Source organism: Schistocerca nitens, chromosome 2 (genome assembly GCF_023898315.1).
Source record: "Schistocerca nitens isolate TAMUIC-IGC-003100 chromosome 2, iqSchNite1.1, whole genome shotgun sequence".
In the NCBI taxonomy this organism is placed as follows: Eukaryota; Metazoa; Arthropoda; class Insecta; order Orthoptera; family Acrididae; genus Schistocerca; species Schistocerca nitens.
This window is the reverse complement of record NC_064615.1, coordinates 1,184,896,383-1,184,919,786: the sequence shown is the minus strand read 5'-3', so window position 1 is coordinate 1,184,919,786 and position 23,404 is coordinate 1,184,896,383. Positions and strand designations below refer to the sequence as shown.

The 23,404-nt window shown below is 37.8% G+C and overlaps 1 protein-coding gene and 1 non-coding gene across 2 annotated transcripts in view; both read left to right on the top strand.

Moving 5' to 3' along the window:
* Positions 1-23,404, top strand: part of LOC126237515 (F-box/WD repeat-containing protein 10-like) — a 679,603-nt gene that overhangs the window by 98,770 nt on the left and 557,429 nt on the right. Inside the window, exon 3 of the mRNA XM_049947683.1 lies at positions 15,475-15,603. Coding sequence (XP_049803640.1) covers positions 15,475-15,603 — 129 coding nt within the window. The remainder of the gene's footprint in view (positions 1-15,474; positions 15,604-23,404) is intronic.
* Trnal-caa (transfer RNA leucine (anticodon CAA)) lies at positions 3,653-3,727 on the top strand. The gene has a single exon. It is a non-coding gene; the product is annotated as a tRNA-Leu (tRNA).

Genomic DNA, 23,404 nt, shown 5'->3' with positions numbered 1-23,404 from the left:
CTACATCAAAAATACATCCTAATTCAGATCCAATACAGTCAATACCTCTTTACATACAACAATAACACTGTTTTCTGACCAAGAGAAGAAATCATTAGTACATACTACGTCAAAATTCTCATTACTCTCACATTCTGGTTTGTGATTAATACCTATATCACCATAATGAAACATAGCATCCCAAAACATTTGATCAAAACATAAATGATAAATCTGATGTTCCTTCTGTTCATCTTCATATACCTGTGCCACATTATTTACACTGTTATTATTGTCTAATTGCAAGTGTAAATTCGGGGTCCTGTATTTATGGTTCCTTGCCCCAAAACTGTGGACCTTCATTGAGGCAGACTGCCAGTTCCCGAATAGTTACGTCTATGATTGTTTCTCCTGTTAAATTGCCTATGGTTATCCCAATTATTCCTATTCTGTTGATGTTCAAAATTTTTGTCTCTATTACCATTTTGATCCCGATAGAAGTTACCACTACCTCTGTTTCTGTAGTAATTACAATTGTGATCTCTATCATTTTGAGTATTATCATACATGTTTCTTTCTACTGCCCTGTCCAGCCTGTCCTAATGACTGTCCCTTGGCCACTAGAAAAATGATTAAGTATTCCTGATAAGAGCAAAAAGAACAGACAGACAGGCAGCCTCAAAACTTTCCAATGAAAAATTGATTGTAACTACTGTTCCCTAATCTTACCAGGTTCTCTTCCTTCCTGGTATTAAATGATTTAAATAAATCTGTGCTTTGGTGTTACTTTTGAATATGAAAATTGAAATTGACTTTTTCATCAAAAATAGAATATTTAGTGCTGTGGATCTTAATTACTGTCTTCTTGGCTGAAAAAGAGTAAATTCTTAATTTTGCAGTAATGTGTGGCCTCTCCGGAGTGCAATTGAGCCCCCTCAAGGTTAAGGTTCTTCTTAGTAACCAGTGTAAGAAACAGCTTTTCAAGACCTGCATCGTGATGTAGCTTTGAAAAATTCTTGATGCTATTATTGAAAAGTAAGTCAGATGGATATGATTCTAAACAACTGTGATAGTCTGTGTCGGTACGGCAAGTTCCACAAATTTTTGGTTTTCACAAAAGAGAATCTGTTCATTCCCAAAGACTGTGTGATTAAACAGGGATTTCATAGTATTCTCTAGCATTCAAAATCCTAAGTCTTCTGCATGCTTGCACTTGTAGCATAATTATTAGGAGAGCAAAGATGAGCATAATATTCACTTCAGAAATGAGGAAAAATTTTACCTTTTAAGATAACAACTATTATTTTATAAAAACGTTCTTCTTAGTGCTAAACTATTACAGTATATATTCAAAGATGATGTGACTTACCAAACGAAAGCACTGGCAGGTTGATAGACACACAAACAAACACAAACATACACACAAAATTCAAGCTTTCGCAAAAGCGAAATTTTGTGAATTTTGTGTGTATGTTTGTGTGTCTATCAACCTGCGAGCGCTTTCGTTTGGTAAGTCACATCATCTTTGTTTTTAGATATATTTTTCCCACGTGGAATGTTTCCCTCTATTATATTCACAGTATATATTCAGCTTCTTACAAGAGCATATATTGACAAAAATTAATATTTTCTGATAGCTCGCAGTAATGGTGGCTGTCGTTTCTTTTTTAACAATAGAAGTGTCCCCCTCTTTGAAATATGCCCTTCCACAGTTTAGTCTACTAATTGGGGAGGGGTGGGGGGAATCATTAGTAACATCACAGAGTACACAAGTTTGTTAAAATTCACTGAATGCTAACAAGCGAAGGACGTTATTTGGAATGCTACACTCTTACAGGTGAAAGTGATAATTCGAGTTATTTACAGCAGAGTTTTTCCGTTGCTTCTGTTTCATAAAGTTCCACAAAACAATTAAAATATAGTCTTGCTATACCAGATAGACCCTTTTACAGTATTTTACTGGCAAATAAACTGAATATTATTATTGGAAAATGTCTTTCAAACCATCACAGCACTGGGTATTTAGATTTATTTCACAGTTTGCATTACACTTTATGAAGTGATACTATGCTGTCAACATATCATAAAAATTGTTCAAGGCATTTGTCAGGTTCGTGTACTAAATCCTACTGAAATCTCTCTGCTAATCTCTTTTTGAATGCATCAATCAATATTGTTTCGGCAAATGGTTTGTCAAGATGTGTTAATTTCTTAAGTAGATTCTTACAAAACTCTTTCAGAGTATTGTCCCTATTCCTATAATTTGGACCATTCAGAAATACTTAATTCTCCCTTGATCAGCTTGTGACCACACTTTATTTAAAAAACTTTTTTTTCGAAACTTTGATATGTTTCCCACTGACTTAAATTTAGATTTACCCAAGACAGAGCTTTTCCTTCAAAACATCTTGTAACAAATTTAATTTTTGGATCGTCACTCTTAGCTGACACAAAAATATCTCTACAGTGACGTAGAAAATCCACTGGATGTAAATTGTCTGATGGAAAACTTTTGATTGTAATGTTGGACCACGCAGTACCATTGCTTGAATACAAATTGTTGTGAATGCATACTGTTTTCGACATTTAAACTTTTTTGATCTAAACAACTTAAGTTTGGTTACATTTTTTCCTTTATGGCCTTCTGTTGAACTCCGAAGTTATTAACATTCTTCTCCTGATTTGCAGATTGAGCAACTAACTCATTTTCCAAAACAATAAATTTATTTTCTATGACATCAACTTTTTCATTCACACTTTTTAATCCATTTGAAAACCCATGTCTTAGCTGCGAAACCTGATTACTAAGTTAGTCTATTTGGCATTGCACCCAGTCCATTTTACCACTGTGTTCAATTTTTAGGCCATTTAATTGGCCTTGTAATGAAGTAAATTTTTCAGTTAACTGATCATTAACTGTACTAAATTTATTATTGTTATCCATCTTCATTTCCTCTAATTTTGCTAAAATCAACTGCAGAAAATTGGTTTTCACTGTTTCTTTGCTAACTACACTTTCACTTGGTTCAAACATGTCTTGGCTGGGTCCAACGGCTTTCATTTCATCACTCTTACCCTCATACCTTTTTATTTTCCTAGCAATCATGTGAGTCCACCAAAAGGAATTAATCTCACAAATAGTTTGTACTTACTTTTTTTTTTATTGATGTCCCACTTATTGAACTTCCTGGCAGATCAAAACTGTGTGCCCGACCGAGACTCGAACTCGGGACCTTTGCCTTTTGCGGGCAAGTGCTCTACCAGCTGAGCTACCGAAGCACGACTCACGCCCGGTACTCACAGCTTTACTTCTGCCAGTACCTTGTCTCCTATGTTCCAAACTTTACAGAAGCTCTCCTGCAAACCTTGCAGAACTAGCACTCCTGAAAGAAAGGATATTGCGGAGACATGGCGTAGCCACAGCCTGGGGGATGTTTCCAGAATGAGATTTTCACTCTGCAGCAGAGTGTGCGCTGATATGAAACTTCCTGGCAGATCAAAACTGTGTGCCCGACCGAGACTCAAACTCGGGATCTTTGCCTTTCGCGGGCAAGTGCTCTACCAGCTGAGCTACCGAAGCACGACTCACGCCCAGTACTCACAGCTTTACTTCTGCCAGTACCTCATCTCCTACCTTCCAAACTTTACAGAAGCTCTCCTGCGAACCCTTCGTGTTTCGGTAGCTCAGTTGGTAGAGCACTTGCCCGCAAAAGGCAAAGGTCCCGAGTTCGAGTCTCGGTCGAGCACACAGTTTTGATCTGCCAGGAAGTTTCATATCAGCGCACACTCCGCTGCAGAATGAAAATCTCATTCTGGAAACATCCCTCAGGCTGTGGCTGCGCCATGTCTCTGCAATATCCTTCCTTTCAGGAGTGCTAGTTCTGCAAGGTTCGCAGGAGAGCTTCTGTAAAGTTTGGAACGTGGGAGATGAGGTACTGGCAGAAGTAAAGCTGTGAGTACCGGGTGTGAGTTGTGCTTCGGTAGCCCAGTTGGTAGAGCACTTGCCCGCGAAAGGCAAAGGTCCCGAGTTTGAGTCTCGGTCGGGCACACAGTTTTGATCTGCCAGCAAGTTTCATATCAGCGCACACTCTGCTGCAGAGTGAAAATCTCATTCTGGTCCCACATATTAGTTGTAAAGTCCTTTTCATTTCATCTGGTCCATCATTGTTGATAGTACAGTATCTCAACACCGATACGACTTTGTTGGGCAGTCCTCAGGTCTTCTTTCTTTGAGTGATTGGAATTTTATATAAACAGCAATTGACACAAATTTTTTCCTTCTTCTGCAATAGACAAAACTTTGTTATTAGTCAACATATCACAGCTGATGCTCACACTTGTAAGCTTACTGTCCCACACAGCACCATTAAATTTATCTGTCTCTAAAAGTTGCAAAACTTCAAGAGGCTTCTGATATTCAAACAAAAAGCTTTTTATTTATCTACGTTTTCTCTTGTTGTTGGCTGCAGTTCTCACATCTAGGAGTATGTTCTTGCAGCTGAAACTTTGATTTTTGGGTTCCTGTTGAACTGAATAATTGACGGAATTCTTTCTGTTGCTATGACTTTCTTTTATTTTATCCCATTCATCTATATCACACTGACTTTACAATTTCAACTTCAGAATATGAATGCACATTGTTATTGTCATAATTATAGGTATGTCTGTTTCCATCAGAGGCATGCCCACCACTCCTTACATTCTGCAGTACTCACAATATTCCAAAGAGTTTACATAGCAAAAGAGTCTACAAACTTTCTGGACAAAAGAAGAATTTCTAATAATTTTTATCATTATTGTACAAATGAGACCAGAAATAAATTTAATAATTGGCATTAGATTGTGCAATTAATAATATGAATTTTAAGTATACCAGATATTTCATAGCTTAAAATATTTCTAAAAGAATAATAATTTTAACTGTACATATTGATTGTAACAAATTATTATTTTTTATACATTTTAGCCTGAAATATAGTACATCATATACAAATTCAAATAAACATCTTTCAGTGAAACAGCCGAGAATGTTCACCTATACCAGCTTCAGAATTAATTATGGTATCAGCTACTTTTATTTATAAAAGGTTTATCCATTTCATTATTGGTCAGTTTTACATTTATGAGACTGACCACCCTGTTTGTGAATTGAGGTTTGACTTCTTGCATTCTGCCTACTCTTACTTTGTCTGTAAATTGGAGGTTTTCTTCTTATGCCTCAGTTTACTGTTTGTTGTCTACCACATTATAAATGCATTTAAAGTCACATTAAAATTGTAATGGCAACAGTAATGTAACTAAAAATAACTGAAGTTTGGATGCTTCCAGATTATACTTTCCGTTGTTCTTATACGCTTCCCTGATCTCAGTCCTTGTCTGTAGGATTTCACTTCTGTATTTCACATGTACCACTAATGTAGAATTATTATTAATTTTGACAATAATATATTGTTGTTGTTGTGGTATTCACTCCAGAGATTGGTTTGATGCAGCTCTCCATGCTACCCTATCCTGTGCAAGCTTCTTCATCTCCCAGTACTTACTGCAACCTACATCCTTCTGAATCTGCTTAGTGTATTCATCTCTTGGTCTCCCTCTACGATTTTTACCCTCCACACTGCCCTCCAATGCTAAATTTGTGATCCCTTGATGCCTCAGAACATGTCCTACTAACCAGTCCCTTCTTTTTGTCAAGTTGTGCCACATACTCGTCTTATCTCCAATTCTTTTCAATACTTCATCATTAGTTATGTGATTTACCCATCTAATCTTCAGCATTCTTCTGTAGCACCACATTTCGAAAGCTTCTATTCTCTTCTTGTCCAAACTATTTATTGTCCATGTTTCACTTCCATACATGGCTACATTCCATACAAATAATTTCAGAAACGACTTCCTGACACTTAAATCTATACTCGATGTTAACAAATTTCTCTTCTTCAGAAACGTTTTCCTTGCCATTACCAGTCTACATTTTATATCCTCTCTACTTTGACCATCATCAGTTATTTTCCTCACCAAATAGCAGAACACATTTATTACTTTAAGCATCTCATTTCCTAATCTAATTCCCTCAGCGTCACCCATTTTAATTCAACTAAATTCCATTATCTTCGTTTTGCTTTTGTCAATGTTCATCTTATATCCTCCTTTCAAGACACTGTCCATTCCGTTCAACTGCTCTTCCAAGTCCTTTGCTGTGTCTGATAGAATTACAATGTCATTGGCGAACCTCAAAGTTTTTATTTCTTCTCCATGGGTTTTAATTCCTACTCTGAATTTTTCTTTTGTTTCCTTTACTGCTTGCTCAATATACAGATCGAATAACATCAGGGATAGGCTACAATCCAACCACTGCTTCCCTTTCATGCCCCTCGACTCTTATAACTGCCATCTAGTTTCTGTACAAATTGTAAATAGCCTTTTGCTCCATGTATTTTACCCCAGCCACCTTCAGAATTTGAAAGAGAGTATTCCAGTCAAAATTGTCAAAAGCTTTCTCTAAGTCTACAAATGCTAGAAATTTAGGTTTGCCTTTCCTTAATCTTTCTTCTAAGATAAGTCGTAGCGTCAGTATTGCCTCACGTGTTCCAACATTTCTACGGAGTCCAAACTGATCTTCCCCGAGGTCGGCTTCTACCAGTTTTTCCATTTGTCTGCAAAGAATTGGCATTAGCTTTTTGCAGCTGTGGCTTATTAAACTGATAGTTTGGTAATTTTCACATCTGTCAACACCTGCTTTCTTTGGGATTGGAATTATTATATTCTTCTTGAAGTCTGAGGGAATTTCGCCTGTCTCATACATCTTGCTCACCAGATGGTACAGTTTTGCTTGGACTGGCTCTCCCAAGGCTGTAAGTAGTTCTAATGGAATGTTGTCTACTCCCGGTGCCTTGTTTCGACTTAGGTCTTTCAGTGCTCTATCAAACTCTTCACGCTGTATCATATCTCCCATTTCATCTTCATCTAACTCCTCCTCCATTTCCATTATATTGTCCTCAGATTCAGATTAAGATTCTTTATTGACCATTGACCATCTGAGGTGAAATAGGCAATTTACATGGATATCATATAACATTTTCCTTGAATAGAACCTTAAAGCTAAATAAGCATTGCAAATAGTGCCCATAGATGATGTTGTTGTTGTGGTCTTCAGTCCTGAGACTGGTTTGATGCAGCTCTCCATGCTACCCTATCCTGTGCAAGCTTCTTCATCTCCCAGTACTTACTGCAACCTACATCCTTCTGAATCTGCTTAGTGTATTCATCTCTTGGTCTCCCTCTACGATTTTTACCCTCCACACTGCCCTCCAATGCTAAATTTGTGATCCCTTGATGCCTCAGAACATGCCCTACTAACCAGTCCCTTCTTTTTGTCAAGTTGTGCCACATACTCGTCTTATCTCCAATTCTTTTCAATACTTCATCATTAGTTATGTGATTTACCCATCTAATCTTCAGCATTCTTCTGTAGCACCACATTTCAAAAGCTCCTATTCTCTTCTTGTCCAAACTATTTATTGTCCATGTTTCACTTCCGTACATGGCTACACTCCATACAAATACTTTCAGAAACGGCTTCCTGACACTTAAATCTATACTCGATGTTAACAAATTTCTCTTCTTCAGAAACGCTATCCTTGCCTTTCCCAGTCTACATTTTATATCTTCCCTACTTCGACCGTCATCAGTTATTTTGCTCCCCAGATAGCAAAACTCCTTTACTACTTTTAGTGTCTCATTTCCTAATCTAATTCCCTCAGTATCACCCAACTTAATTCGACCACATTCCATTATCCTCATTTAGCCTTTGTTGATGTCCATCGTATATCCTCCTTTCAAGACACTGTCCATTCCGTTCAACTGCTCTTCCAAGTCCTTTGCTGTCTCTGAGAGAATTAGAGTGTCATTGGCGAACCTCAAAGTTTTTATTTCACCTCCATGGATTTTAATTCCTACTCCAAATTTTTCTTTTGTTTCCTTTACTGCTTGCTCAATATACAGTTTGAATAACATCGGGGAGAGGCTACAATCCTGTCTCACTCCCTTCCCAACCACTGCTTCCCTGTCATGCCCCTCGACTCTTATAACTGCCATCTGGTTTCTGTACAAATTGTAAATAGCCTTTTGCTCCCTGTATTTTACCCCTGCCACCAGATGGTAGAGTTTTGTCACGACTGGCTCTCCCAAGGCCATCAGTAGTTCTGATGGAATGTTTTCTACTCCCGGGGCCTTGTTTCGACTCAGGTCTTTCAGTGCTCTGTCAAACACTTCACGCAGTATCGTATCTCCCATTTCATCTTCATCTACATCCTCTTCCATAGATGATAACATACACCATAACATGAGATAAATACATTCAGTGACATCACATAATGAAATCCTTAAAAATTAATGTCAGTAGATTTTATATTCATAAATTCTGTTATATTTTAAAAAGGATTGATTAGTAACCAGTTTAGTAGCTTGCTCCTAAAACTACTTATGTGAGCCGACCGGGAAGAATACGGAAATTTATTAAATATTTTTAGACTATTGATTAGATGGGAATTACCTGTTCTTGTAAGCCTGTGCCTAGGTATGTCTAATTTTGTTTTGCCTCTGGTATTATGGTGGTGTATGTTTTTCCTCATTTCAAAATCTGCTATATTGTTTTTTGCATACAATGGTGAGGTGTATATATAAAGATTAATAACTGTTAATATTTTCAGCTGAATGAACAGTGGCTGGAAGTGCTCTGATCTACCAGAATTGCTCATTGCCCGTATCACTTTCTTCTGAATTTTTAGAACTTCAGTGATGTGAAGAGAGTCTCGCCATGTCAGCAGTCCATACTCTATATGTGACTCAAAAAGTCCAAAATAAATAACTCTTAAATATTCTTTTGTCACCAGGCTTGTCAGTTTCGACATTAAATACGTAACTCAAGACAATTTTGTGCAGGTATGGTTGATGTTTGTTTCCCACATTAACTTAGAGTCTACATGAATTCCTAGAATTTTAACTGCTTTCACCTCTACCTCTTTTGACAATCCTAGTATAATCTGTTGGTTTTTATCAGGATTGCAAAGCAGTGTATTTTATGAGAACCAATTTAGTGCTGCTTCCAGGCCATCTCGCATCATATCTTGCAGAACTGATATGTTCTCATGCTGAGCAGGCAAAGTTGTGTCATCAGCATAACAAATAACAGTACTGGGCAATTATAAAAAAGAAGGTCCCAAGGACAGAACATTGTGGGACTCCTGTCTTAACTTCTAGCAATTGTGAGTCTTTGTTTCTGACAGAGGCAAACTGCTTCCTATTGTTTAGGTATGATCCAATTACTGCCAATGCAGAGTCTTGTACACCATAGAATTTGAGTTTGGCGAGTTAGATATTGTGAGAAATGCAGTTAAATGCCTTACTTAAATCACATAAACGAAGTGAGGCTTTATTTTTATTCTCGAAGGCTGTTATTACTTTATTCACAATTGAAAGAACAGCTGTGGTGGTATTTCTTCCCTTGCGGAAGCCAAATTGACTATTAGAGAGTAAGTTATGCAACTCAAAGTAGTAGTTTAGTTGGTTATAAATAAGAGATTCAAATATTTTCGAGAAAATGGGAACAATTGAAACTGGTCGGTAATTTTTGAGATCATGTTTGTCCCCTTTTTTATACACTGGGATAACTTTTGATATTTTTAGAGTTGTAGGGTAGACTCCAAACTCTAGACACCTATTAAACAGAAAGGCCAATGGTTCACTAATTATATGCACCGTTTTTTTAATTATGTAATTGGACAACTCAGTTTGAGAACTTTGCCACTACCTTTGTAATCTCAGTGGGTGCAATTGTCCTCCATTTAAAGGTATTGTTTGCAGGTTGTTGTTGCTTAAGTAGATCACTTCCATTAATGTTTGTTGCTTCAATTTTGTTCCTAATATCACTTACAGAGTCCATGAAAAAACGATTAACTTTATCCGGGTCAAGAGCTATGCTATGTTCATCATTCCTGCAATGCTCTTGTGCAACAACATTCCATGCAGCTTTGCACTTATTAGAAGCTTATTCAATGTATCTTTTGTATGCTGTTCTTTTTGCCATTCTAAGCTTAGTTCTGTAGGTTCTCTTACATTCAAGATATGCTTTGTACAATTCATCTTTCTGCTCCATTCCATATTTAAGAGAATTTTTATACATGTGGTACAATGATGACATATTTTCCCTCATAGTGGTAAGTTCACCTGTGTACCACTTAATGTTTTTCTTTATAGGTTGGCTTTTATGACTGATTTTTATAAGAGAATACCACAAATCTAAACAAATTTTAATGAAGTTTTCAAAAGCAGTTTCAGTTTTATTTATTCCCACTTGACAGTTATACATACAGTCCCACTAAATATCTCCGAGTTACTGAATGAACTAGTTTACTACTTCTTCCTTCTGCCCTCTAATCCACATTACCGTTTCCTTAGCAATGGCACCTGTGTTGGAGGGGAGTACTTCAGTTTTGTTTTGGTTGAGTGTGAGGAGTATTGGATCATGGTCTGCAAATCCCTCATCTACAATACTGGCAGTGTACAAATCCCTATGAAAGTTAACAGTGGTGTTATCTATACATGCTCCATCACGTGTGGCATTTCTATTGCTAAAATATAGATCGAACTTTCTGAGGAGGTTGAAAAAATACTTTGTGTCTTGCTCACAATCATTTCCCATTTCTATATTGAAGTCCCCACAGATAGCAATTTTTGATTTAGATTTTAACAACTTTTCCATTATTAATTCAAATTTCTCAAAGAAAACACACGTGTCACCACTTGGTGATCTGTAGAGACTTACAATAATTAGGTTATGATCCACAAGATTTACACAGGTGAATACCCCATCCATTTCGGAACAGTATGGGCTAATATCAATTTTTATGAATATTGTCCCCTCTTTAACAAAAATGTTGTTCCCCCCCCCCCCCCCCAATTGTTTTTCACTTCCCGACACACTACATCTGCAGCAACATATCCCTGAGGAATAAAGCATTCTACCTCATTACAGTGCTCTGATACACAAACAACATCTACTTTCTTATCAATGCAGAAATGCTCCAGTTCCAACAATGTATTCCTAATGCTACATAAATTCACTTGCATCACAGTTAGTGTTTTGTTAATATGAGAAAGTTTTTTAGTCACATTCTGTGTCATGTCCTGTTCTGTGTCCTGGTGAGGTTCCAAAACTCCTTGAGAAGCTTCTACATTTTGATTACTTTCACGATTTTTATTTAGAGAAGATATTTTTGTTTTGCCACCACCTACAGACAGAATCAGTTTCCCTTATTTTTAATTATTTTACAAATATGAATGAGCATTTTACTAAATGTCATTGAACCAAGTCTATTTAAATAAACACCATCCCTACCCAGACATTTGTCACTCAGGACTTTGTATGGGTCAACAAAAATTGCACCAAGTTCATCGCACTGTTCCCTAATGCCACTGTTTAAATTGATTATGTGACTATTACTCACCGATCTTCTTTGTAAAATTCCACTGATTACCAGTCTTGAGCCTGTATAAACAGTTTTGGGACAGCAAATTATGTTTCGTGTTTCATATATTATTTCCTCCTGGATGTTGCTTCGTAATGAATTTGTCCCTACATGTATTATAACAGCTTTGAAATTTGCCTTAGGACCACTATTATTTCTGGAGTTAGAATCATACTTTTTGATATTTTTAAAATGTTTTGTGGGTTGTTGAGGTTGAATGACAGGGCGAACATCGATATCACAGTTCGGAACTACCACATTTTTCAGTATGGACTCGCCAATAACGAGAAATTCATTTTTGTCAACCTGCTTTGATGAGATACCAGTATTTTCGAGTTTGTTCTTTTTGTTGTATGTAACTGTTTTCCAAGTGTATTTGTTTACAGATTTTCTCCAGTGACATATGCCTCTACATCCTTACCTTTGCCCTCTAGCCATCCCTGCTTAGCCATTTTGCACTTCCTGTCGATCTCATTTTTGAGACATTTGTATTCCTTTTTGCCTGCTTCATTTACTGCAATTATTTATTTTCTCCTTTCATCAATTAAATTCAATATCTATTCTGTTACCCAAGGATTTCTATTAGCCCTCATCTTTTTACCTACTTGATCCTTTGCTGCTTTCACTATTTCATCTCTCAAAGCTACCCATTCTTCTTATACTGTATTTCTTTCCCCCATTCTTGTCCATTGTTCCCTAATGCTCTCCCTGGAACTCTCTATGACCTCTGGTTCCTTCAATTTATTCAGGTCCCAGCTCCTTAAATTCCCACCTTTTTGCAGTTTCCTCAGTTTTAATCTACAGTTCATAACAAATAGATTGTGGGCAGAGTCCACATCTGCCCCTGGAAATGTCTTACAATTTAAAACCTGGTGTCAGGGGTAAAATACAGGGAGCGAAAGGCTATTTACAATTTGTACAGAAACCAGATGGCAGTTATAAGAGTCGAGGGGCATGAAAGGGAAGAGGTGGTTGGGAAGGGAGTGAGACAGGGTTGTAGCCTTCCCCGATGTTATTCAATCTGTATATAGAGCAAGCAGTAAAGGAAACAAAAGAAAAATTCAGAGTAGGAATTAAAATCCATGGAGAAGAAATAAAAACTTGAGGTTCGCTGATGACATTGTAATTCTGTCAGAGACAGCAAAGGACTTGGAAGAGCCGTTGAATGGAATGGACAGTGTCTTGAAAGGGGTATATAAGATGAACATCAACAAAAGTAAAATGAGGATAATGGAATGTAGTCGACTTAAGTCGGGTGATGCTGAGGGAATTAGATTAGGAAATGAGACACTTAAAGTAGTAAAGGAGTTTTGCTATTTGGGGAGCAAAATAACTGATGATGGTCAAAGTAGAGAGGATATAAAATGCAGACTGGCAATGGCAAGAAAAGCCTTTTTGAAGAAGAGAAATTTGTTAACATCGAGTATAGATTTAAGTGTCAGGAAGTCGTTTCTGAAAGTATTTGTATTGAGTGTAGCCATGTATGGAAGTGAAACATGGACGATAAATAGTTTGGACAAGAAGAGAATAGAAGCTTTTGAAATGTGGTGCTACAGAAGAATGCTGAAGATTAGATGGGTAGATCACATAACTAATGAGGAGGTATTGAATAGAATTGGGGAGAAGAGGAGTTTGTGGCACAACATGACTAGAAGAAGGGATCAGTTGGTAAGACATATTCTGAGGCATCAAGGGATCACCAATTTAGTATTGGAGGGCAGCATGGAGGGTAAAATTCATAGAGGGAGACCAAGAGATGAATACACTAAGCAGATCCAGAAGGACGTATGTTGCGGTAGGTACTGGGAGATGAAGAAGCTTGCACAGGATAGAGTAGCATGGAGAGATGCATCAAACCAGTCTCTGGACTGAAGACCACAACGACACCAACAACATTCTGAATATTCTTGTATTTTGTGACTTGGACCCCATTAGTTCTTTCTTGATATTTGGACTAGTGCTATTTTTAAGCCTTTTTGCATATTTGAATTTGAAATTTCTGTCTGAAGAAGAGTAATGTTCAAAATTACAGTAAATAAAAATAAAATAAAATTTGACAACCAGAAGTGAAAATGAGAATTATTACATACCACAGATCATTCTGTTAAACTAATTGAGCCTAATTGCAAGGTGGGCTGTGCTCTGCTGACTAAGGATGTACTAAGACAGATCCAATGCATTACTGCATAAAGATGAAGTCTCTGCAACTGTCCTGCCTCTGACTGTGAAACTCATGGACAGACTGCAGAAGATCTGGTCATAGAAAGTGCTCAGTTGAAGTATCTTGCAGTTGCCTGAGATATTACATATGCCTCACTTCCAGCACTCAAATGGTTTGAGATGCTGCATGTTAATCTATAGTAATAGGTTTTATATTGTAATGCCGCCCCCCCCCCCCCCCCCCCTCCAAACATCCTCCCTCCCTTTTCCCAAAAATACTTTTTATATATGCTAGCAGATGTACCATAAAAATACATAAAACTCTTTTACAGTGCTCTACACTGAAGACAATGATGTGGATAAAAATGCCATGTTCATGTGGATAAAATAGTGGTTATCTCCTGTTAATTTCTTGCATGTCCCTGTATATGTCCATTGTCTTGGAAACACAGTTGAAATGTTATTGTTTGACAAACCTATCTGCTTAAAACTGATTATTTTTCCCTTGTTTGACTGACACACACTCTGATATTTCACCTTGTGATGTAAATGAGGCACAGTACTTGCTTTCATATTTTTGTATTGCTTGACTGGTCTTCTTGGTGAAATGGGTGTAGCACTGAGCTTACTGGTCATAAAAAAAGAGAATTTCTGGGCCTACAGGAACACTCATTTTCTCTAGAATGCATTCATTTTGGCAGCTCTTGTTTCTTGCCAAATTTCATTATTCTAGGCCAACAGGCAGTATCCTATAGGTTTTGATGAGTGAGTTTGTGAGTATCAAAATACGTTTCTTAAATTGCCATAGCTTTTGGTTGCATGACTTAGAAGCTTTCATTTATTACACCACCAAGAGCCTATAGACCTTGATACATGACACAAATTTCAACTTGATATGTGTACCCATTCCTGAGAAAAAGGAGTATTAACAGACAGACAGACAGACAGTCTGATAAGTAACGAGAAAAAATTATTTTTTGTGTGATATAATAACAATTTGTTTGGAGTTGTTCCCTTCGGTTGTTCTGTGAAACCTTGCTTCTTGCCAAATTTCATGATTCTAGACCAACAGGAAGTGCCCTGTAGGTTTCGTTTGATGAGTGACTTTTGCAAGTATCTAAATACATCGCCTAAATGGCCATACGTTTTGGCTATATTGACTTAGAAGCTTAAATTGTTTACACCAGCAATTGAGCATAGGTCTCAGTAAGTGAAGTAAATTTCAACTTGATGTGTATACCTCTTCCTGAGGAAAAGGTTTTTAACAGTCGGACACACAGACTGGCAACAAAGCATCCTATAAGCATTCTGTTTTGACCGATACTGGCACAGAACCCTAAAAATTGAGTAATTGCAGATTTCAGCTATGATTTGCAGCATGACAGGCATCAACTGCATTATGATGCATATTATAAGTTAATCTGGTTCATACATTGCAGTATTTCGAACCTGTATTGAGAAACAGTATTAACAATGCAGTCGTATGATGTGTCAGACTGTGACCCAATTATGTTATTAATGAGCAAACTACTTTTAAACATTTCACACAAGCATAAATTTTTGTTCCAACAAATGTTCATTTACAATTTGCACCAAATGATTTTCTCCTAGAATGTTGTTCAGAGTGGGACCAGGCAATGGTTGAATTCACAGAATGTTATCCAGTATTGCATAGTTCATTTGAACTTATACACCCAGATGTCTGCCTGCTGTTTTTTGTTTGTGCTCAGATTATTTACTAGAACATATTTACAGTGCCATACATTCTTAATACAACATGGCTTACTTTGTGACTTTTCCGCAACAGGTCTAACAACAATAGGTGGATGTGCTTTTAAAAGGAAAATATGTGAAGAAATAGTGAAGCTGATAGTAAACAAACAGCAATTCCAAAGTGTGATGCAAGCATGTCCATCTGTTAACTACACAATAGAACGTAAGTGTCTTGTGAAAATCATTGATTTATTGTCTAAGAGTAATTTAATATTGCATGTTACACAAAAACTGAATCAGTATTAAAAAGTTTATTTTCAGTCCCTTTGCTGCTTCCACACAAAAAACAATATTATCATTCAAGAATTCCAGAATTGAGTAACAGCTGTGGAAGTATCATGAAATGATCATTTAAAATCAGTCAACATACAACTTTATATACACAGAAGTTAATTATCACCTTTAATTATGAGTGCAGAAGCACCATTAGCAATCTGCCACCCTCTACCCACCCTGGTCTGTCAGCAGGCGAGGCCTGGTTGGGTGTCTTTCACCAGCAGTGACAAGGGCTTCTGTTTGTGGGACTCCATGTCTACCTTCTTTCAACATCAGCACTCTTGCCTTAGCTTCCATATGTGTCACTGGAGAACTAGTACTTGCAGAAGAATGACCTGTGTTTGGGTGTTAGGCGTGGTAAGAGCACGGGTAATTTCCAAGAATGTTTGTCTATCTAACGTTCAGGTCTCTAATGATATATATCGAATGTGTGAGTCGGTGTTGACCACACGACTCTGGTGACGTAATTTATGGTCAGTGTTTAGTGCATTACAGGGGAGCAATGAGTGAAAACATTGCAGTTTTGAGTGCTGAAAGCAAAATCAGATTCCTCAGTTATGTAATGTGGAAAGTAATTGGAAATTTTGTTGGCACTTCAGATGGCTTCTAAATGAGGATGATAGGAATTGTGTAGAGTGTCTTCGACTCAACTCCATTAAACTTCACAAGAAAGATGCAGATGCTGATTTTCCTTTGCAATTGTACTGTGCCCTGTGTCACAAAAGAACATATATAAGAACAAACACACGGTTTGACAGTTGCAAGTTACTTATCGAGAAGAGCATTATTTCAGTTTAAGAGATTATACACTACAAGCAAATGTTTCTGAATCACAATTGTCTACTAACGCCATAAGGTGACTGCCACAGTTGCTGCCAAGAAGTCTGTTACTTCACAGTGACAAACGAGGGTGTTCCAATTGGTGGGCAAAACGAGGTTGTTGAAATAGAAGAACGCGTATAGCTACTGAGAAATACCAGAGGATGACTGTTGAAAAATGAAGTTTGTTTGGGTATTTGACAAAATCAAAAGAGAATCCCACAAGTGCTTTATAGTTAGAGTTTATTCGAGGGGGGAAAAAACTTTAGTCTCTATGATAAAGCACTTCATATTGCCAGGCACGAAAGTGATAATGTATGGCTTTAAGCTGTACAACACCTTAAATAAAAAATGATTTCATTGTGAATCATTCTATGGAATTTGTGTCATTGGGTTGATCCATCTGTCCACATACAGAACATCAAATGCTTGTGGAAATCTGTCAGATCTTAAATAAAAAAGAGGGGCATCCTGGAGATAAGGATGAACTCTACCTCTTCCAATATCTACATTTCCACAATTTCAGATTGTGTGGAAAAATTGACCCTTTCCTGGATGTATTCCAATGTCTGCCTTCCTCCATAGTTTTTGCCCTCTGCAGCTACCTCTGGTACCATGGAAGTTATTCCATGATGTCTTAAGAGATGTCCTACCATCCTGTCCTATCTTGTTGTCAGAGTTTCCCATCTATTCCTTTCCTGATTGTTTCTCCAGAGAATCTCCTCATTCCTTACCTTGTCAGTCCACTTTGTCAACATTCTATTGTAGCACCACATCTCAGATGCGTCTGTTCTCTTTTTTTTTGGTTTTCTCACAGTCCATGTTTCACTACCATTCAATGGTGTGCTCCAAACATACATTCTCAGGAATTTATTCCCCAAATTAAGGCCTATGTTTGATACTAGTAGAATTCTCTTGATGAGGAATGCCCTTTTTGCCACTGCTGGTTTGCTTTTGATGTCCTCTTTGCTCCATCAGTCATTATTTTTCTGCCTAGGTAGTAGAATTCCTAAACTGCATCTACTTTGTGACCATCAGTCCTTATGTGAAGTTTCTTGCTGTTCTCATTTCTGCTACTTCTCATTACTTTTGTCTTTCTTCAGTTTACTTTCAGTCCATGTTCTGTACTCATTAGACTGTTCATTTCATCCAACAAATCCTGTAATTATTTTTCATTGAACCTTTCTGTTATTTCCATTGTTGCTTCTTCAATGTAAAGGTCGAACAGAAGGGGTGAAAGACTACGTCCCAGTTTCACACACTTTTTAATCTGAGCACTTCATTCTTGCTCTTCCATTCCTATTGTTCCCTCTTGGCTCTTGTACATACTGTGTATTACCTGTCTTTCCCCATAGCTTACTCCTGTTTTTCTCATAATTCCTCACATCTTGCACCATTGGACACTGTCAAACAGTTTTCCAGGTTGACAAATTGTATGAACATGTCTTGATTTTCCTTTAGTCTTACTTCCATTATGAACCACAATGTCAGAATTGCCTCTCTGGTGTTTTACCTGTCTTAAAGCCAAACTGATAATCATTTAACAGATCCTCAATTTTCTTTTCCATTTTATGTATGCTATTCTTTTTAGAGAGGGCATGAAGTTTTATACTGATTGTGCGATGATTCTTGCACTTGTCAGCTCTTGCAATCTTGGGAATTGTGTGGATGATATTTTTCTGAAAGTCAGATGGTATATTGCCAGACACCACTTCCACCAATGATTTTTAGGAATTCTGACAGAACAGTGTCTATCCCTTCTGCCTTATTCAACCTTAAGTCTTCCAAAGCTCTTTTAAATTCTGATTTTAACATTGGGTGCCCTATTATCTCTTCTATATCAACTCCTGTTTCTTCTTCTGTCATGTCATCACACAAGGCTGTAGCCAAAAGCTATATGTGAGTGTGTTAGTGTGTTTTAATTGTGCGTATCTACCTATCCACTCTCTCCTCTGCAAGTAACTGGAATTCCCGTTGCCCTCCTTAATGTTACCATCCTTGCTTTTAATTTCATCGAAGGTTGTATCGACTTTTCCATACTCTGAGTCAGTCCTTCTGACAATCATTTATTTTCCAGTTTCTTCACATTTTTCAAGCAGTCATTTCACCTTAGTTTCCATGCAGTTCCTATTTATTGTATTCCTAAGTGACTTGTACTTCTGTATTCTTTCATTCATTGATCAACTGAAGTATTTCTTCTGTTACCCATGGTTTCTTTGCAGTTACCTTCTGTGCACCTATGTTTTTCTTTCCAGCTTGTGTGATTGCCCTTTTTAGAAATGTCCACTCCTCTTAAATTGAACTGCCTTTTGAACATTTCTGTCCTGAAATGCTAGAGTTGGCAGTCATGTGTGTGTGTGTGTGTGTGTGTGTGTGTGTGTGTGTGTGTGTGTGTGTCTACTGATGAAGGCTGTAGTCAAAAGCTATATGTGAGTGTGTTAGTGTGTTTTAATTGTGCCTGTCTGCAACTTGACACATCTTCTTTACAGTAAGTAGCAATCTGTCTTTTCCTACATTGTTGAACTGCCTTCTGACCTAGTACTTATCACATGTCTATAGTGTCATAAGACTTCAACCATATCTCTTCATTACTTCAGCCTACTCTTCGTCACTACTACATTGTGATCTGAGTCTATACCTGCTCCTGGGTACATGTTAACAGTTGACTTATGCTTAAAATGACATAATTATACTTATTACAGATTTTAGTTGAAGTGTCACAAATTAGAATTTCTATCGTTGCTGGACAAGGAAACATCAGACTTAAATACTTAGAAGATACAGGTTGCTGGTCTGAATGGCTACATATTACAATACGAGACCGCTGATAAAATGTTAGCTAAGTGCCATAATGCTACATCAGTTACCTTGGCTGATTGCTGAGAAATATTAATATACAAATACAAATTCCTTGTGGCAGAAGCAAATAGAGTTGGTATGCTGTCATTTTAAATAAAACAATATTTTTGGTGACTGTACAGTGTCTGCTAGATTACACTAACACTTTCTCCAAACTCTTAACAGACAGAACAGGACAATAATAATAATAATTATTATTATTAAAGTTTCTGTCTTTTGTTTTAGAAACAAAAATTTTCTGATTTTCTGAGATACTATTTGTTATGCCTGTCACATGTTTTGAAATGAATTCTTTGCCTCTACTCAGCATATTTATTCCATAAAGATATTTTTTTTAAATGATCTATTATACTGTTACAATCCAGTATCTCATTTTGGAATCTCTGTGTGACCATGATGTAATCAAACTGAAATCTTCCCATACCTCCTGGCCTTTTCCAAGGTTACCTCCTCTATTGTGATTCTTGAACAGAGTATTTGCTACTACTAGCTGAAATTTATTGCAGAGCTCAGTTAGACTCCCTCTTCTTTCGCTCCTAGTATCAAGCCATTATTCTCCTGTAACCCTTTCTTCTACCACTTCCCATACAACTGTGTTCCAACCCCCACGACTGTTAGATTTGCATCTTCTTTTAGGTACTGAATTACCCATTATTTTTCTCATATACTTTCTCTGTCTCTACATGTTTGGCTTATGTCATCAGCATGTATACCTGAACTACTATTGTCAGTGTTGATTTTCTATCAATTCTGATGAGATCAACTCTGTCACTGAACTGTTCACAATAACTAACTCTCTATCCTATCCTCCTATTCATAATGAATCTTACTCCTGTTATACCATTTTCTGCTACTGTTGATATTACTCTATACTCATCTGACCTAAAATCCATGTCTTCTTTCATTTCACTTCGCTGACACCTACTATATCTAGATTGAGCCTTAGCATTTCCCTTTTCTGATTTTGCAGCTTCCCTACCACATTCAGTTTTCTGATGTTCCATGCCTTACTTCATAGAATCTTTTTGTCTTGGTCACCTCCAGCTTGACAGTATCCTCATGGAGACCTGAATGGAGAACTATTCTGGAACATTTTGCCAATGGAGAGATCATTATGACACTTTTTTTCAGTTATAAGGTGCATGTGCTGTGGGTACACATGATGTGTTTTTAGAGAAGTGGTTTCCATTGCATTCTGCATCCTCATGCCATTGATTATTGCTGGGTCTTCTGCCTTTAGGGGCAGTTTCCCACCCCATGGATAAGAAATTGCCCCGAGCCTCTGTCTGCTCCTCCATCCTCTTTGACATGGCTGTTAGCTGAAAGAGATCGACTTCTTATGCCAGAAGTCTTTGGCCGCCACTGCTGATGATTTTTATTCAAAACTTAAGCAATGGTGGGATTCAAGCCTGGAACCAAGGACATTTTGATTATTGATCAAAGATGCTACCCTCTAGACCACGGGATACTGACTGACATAGCATACCTGGGTTATGGGAAAAAAGGGTTGTTTGTGGTGGCCTAGACAGCATGAAGAATAGTGTATGAAGGAGACATGGTGAATGAATGAAGCAAGTTAAGTTACTACTTTCATTTGTAACTAACTGTAACTTAGTAAAAGTTCATTCTAGTAAATGTTTGCCTTCGTTTTGAAATCTTGGCCTAGAGTTGAGGGCAGCTTCAATATTCTCAAGCAAAGATCTTCCTCATCCTTGCTAGAGCATCTGAGTACATTTTGCTTACATCTTGTTGTTCAACTGACCACTCTCTCTTACCATACCCAAGCCACACTTGCAGCTATAAACATCCATGTTGTGCTTAATAGTGTGAGATATTGGTGGATATTCTTGGCATAGATTCCCATTCTCAGTCCCATTATCTCTTTGTTGGCTGCATGAAATGTTTGGGCCTTGTCACTGTAGAAGGTGTTGTTACACTGCATCTGCCAATAAATATTTGTAGTGGCAACAAAAATTGATCCATTGTTGCATTGTGGACTAGCTCTAGGTAAATGGCACAGTTTAACAGTAGAACATAGCATTTGGTAGTCCTGCTTTGATGTTCAACAGCCCTGCAACATCTATAACAATGATTTGGAAGTGTGTTACCCAGCAGGCAGACAGCGGAGCTTGTATTTCTTGACTAGCAATGCTGTGTACTATTTTAAGTGGGAAGCAGCAGTATATAACCTACTTTATGGCACATTAGGTGTGTAGTATCCAGAAGGAGGAACAAAGTTCCAAAAGCACAGTTCTAACCCCAAGGTGATTTAAATGGATGTGAGCATGATGGATTAAAGCCTCCTGTTATTATGGTTTTTGTACTGGATGTTGTTCCTCAATTGTTAATTTACCATAATGCAGGTGACTTCCTTGATGCAACAGGCCTTCATGCAAAAAGAGGATAGAGATTCTTTATTTTAAATCCATTGGATAATGGTGCATTTTCCTACGAAGTCTCAATCAAATAGAAAAGATATTTTCCTTGTACAGCCTTGATGCAGTAATGCTGAGCTGTTGCCATTTGTTGTAATATTCATTTGTCCAGTGGCAGGACAGTTTCGAAAGCCAATGCAGCCCATGCCCATATTATAGGTAAAGCTTGCACATTTTTAGCCTTGACAGGTGGCCCACCATATCATCTCTAGTTGGACAGTATCTTCACTAAGATGGCAATGTGTTCCTGAGAATTTTTGTAGCTCTGTTATGTGCAAATATTTTCCAGGAATTAGGTCTACACATTAACCAAACAAGTGTCACCATACAGCCGTTCAAAAGTGTAGTTCCACTTATTTATTTATTTCTTATTTAACTAGACCAGATTAGGGCCTTAAGGCCCTCCCTTACATCTGACCAGGAACAACACATATGAAAAATATTACATAGTAGTTACAATAATAATAATAATAATAATTTGTCATTATTAATAAAAATAATAATTGTCAATAATGATGATGTTGATGATAAAATAATTGAGGAATATAAGAATGATATTAATTAGTTATTACATAACAAACACAATAACAATGATAATTATAATAATAATGGAGATATTATAATAATGTACAGTATGGGTGGATGGGAAGGCGATGGGCTTTATGGGATGAACAGGATAATATTTAGACAAAGGCCATTTATTGGCGAAAGCATGTTAAAAAGGGGTCACATAGCCAGGACTAGGGAGGTGAGGGTGAGCCAGAGTGTAGAGTTTGGCGAAACATAGTTCATGAAGCTGACAAAAGTTGGAGTCAGCCAGTCGGGCCAGTCCGAGCAGCATGCCGGCTGCGAAAACTAAGTCCCTGGTGCCACAGCACTCGGAGAAGCGGGGGAGCTGTTCACTGCTACAGGGCGCGCATCCAGGAGAGCGAGCCCAGCGACAGGTGGCCATCTTCTATGCACCACGCAGCTTCCTCCATCCTGATTGGTCAGGACCAAGAAACCCGCGGGGGCGGCAATGGAACTTTCCAGAGCATCACCTGCTCTGCATAGCGTACCCTCGTCAGCACATGAGGGAGGCGCATGGTCAAGGTGCCCTTCGTCAGTGCTGACTTCCTGTTACTAGACCGTGGGATGAAAGAATTTTCAGGCAGCAACACTGCCAGCGCCCGCATCTCGTGGTCGTGCGGTAGCGTTCTCGCTTCCCACGCCCGGGTTCCCGGGTTCGATTCCCGGTGGGGTTAGGGATTTTCTCTGCCTCGTGATGGCTGGGTGTTGTGTGCTGTCCTTAGGTTAGTTAGGTTTAAGTAGTTCTAAGTTCTAGGGGACTGATGACCATAGATGTTAAGTCCCATAGTGCTCAGAGCCATTTGAACCATTTGAACACTGCCAGCTGTGGCTTGGCCGTAATGAAAAATGAAGGTACCTCTGGAAGCTGATAAAATAAATTAAAATTTCCCTATCATCTGGCTCATCCTTTACAATAATATTGATTAGTTTAGCATTTTTGAAGCTATGTTTGGTATTAGAAGAAGTGGAAGGGATAATGAAAGAGGAGAGGATTGAAATGAAAGT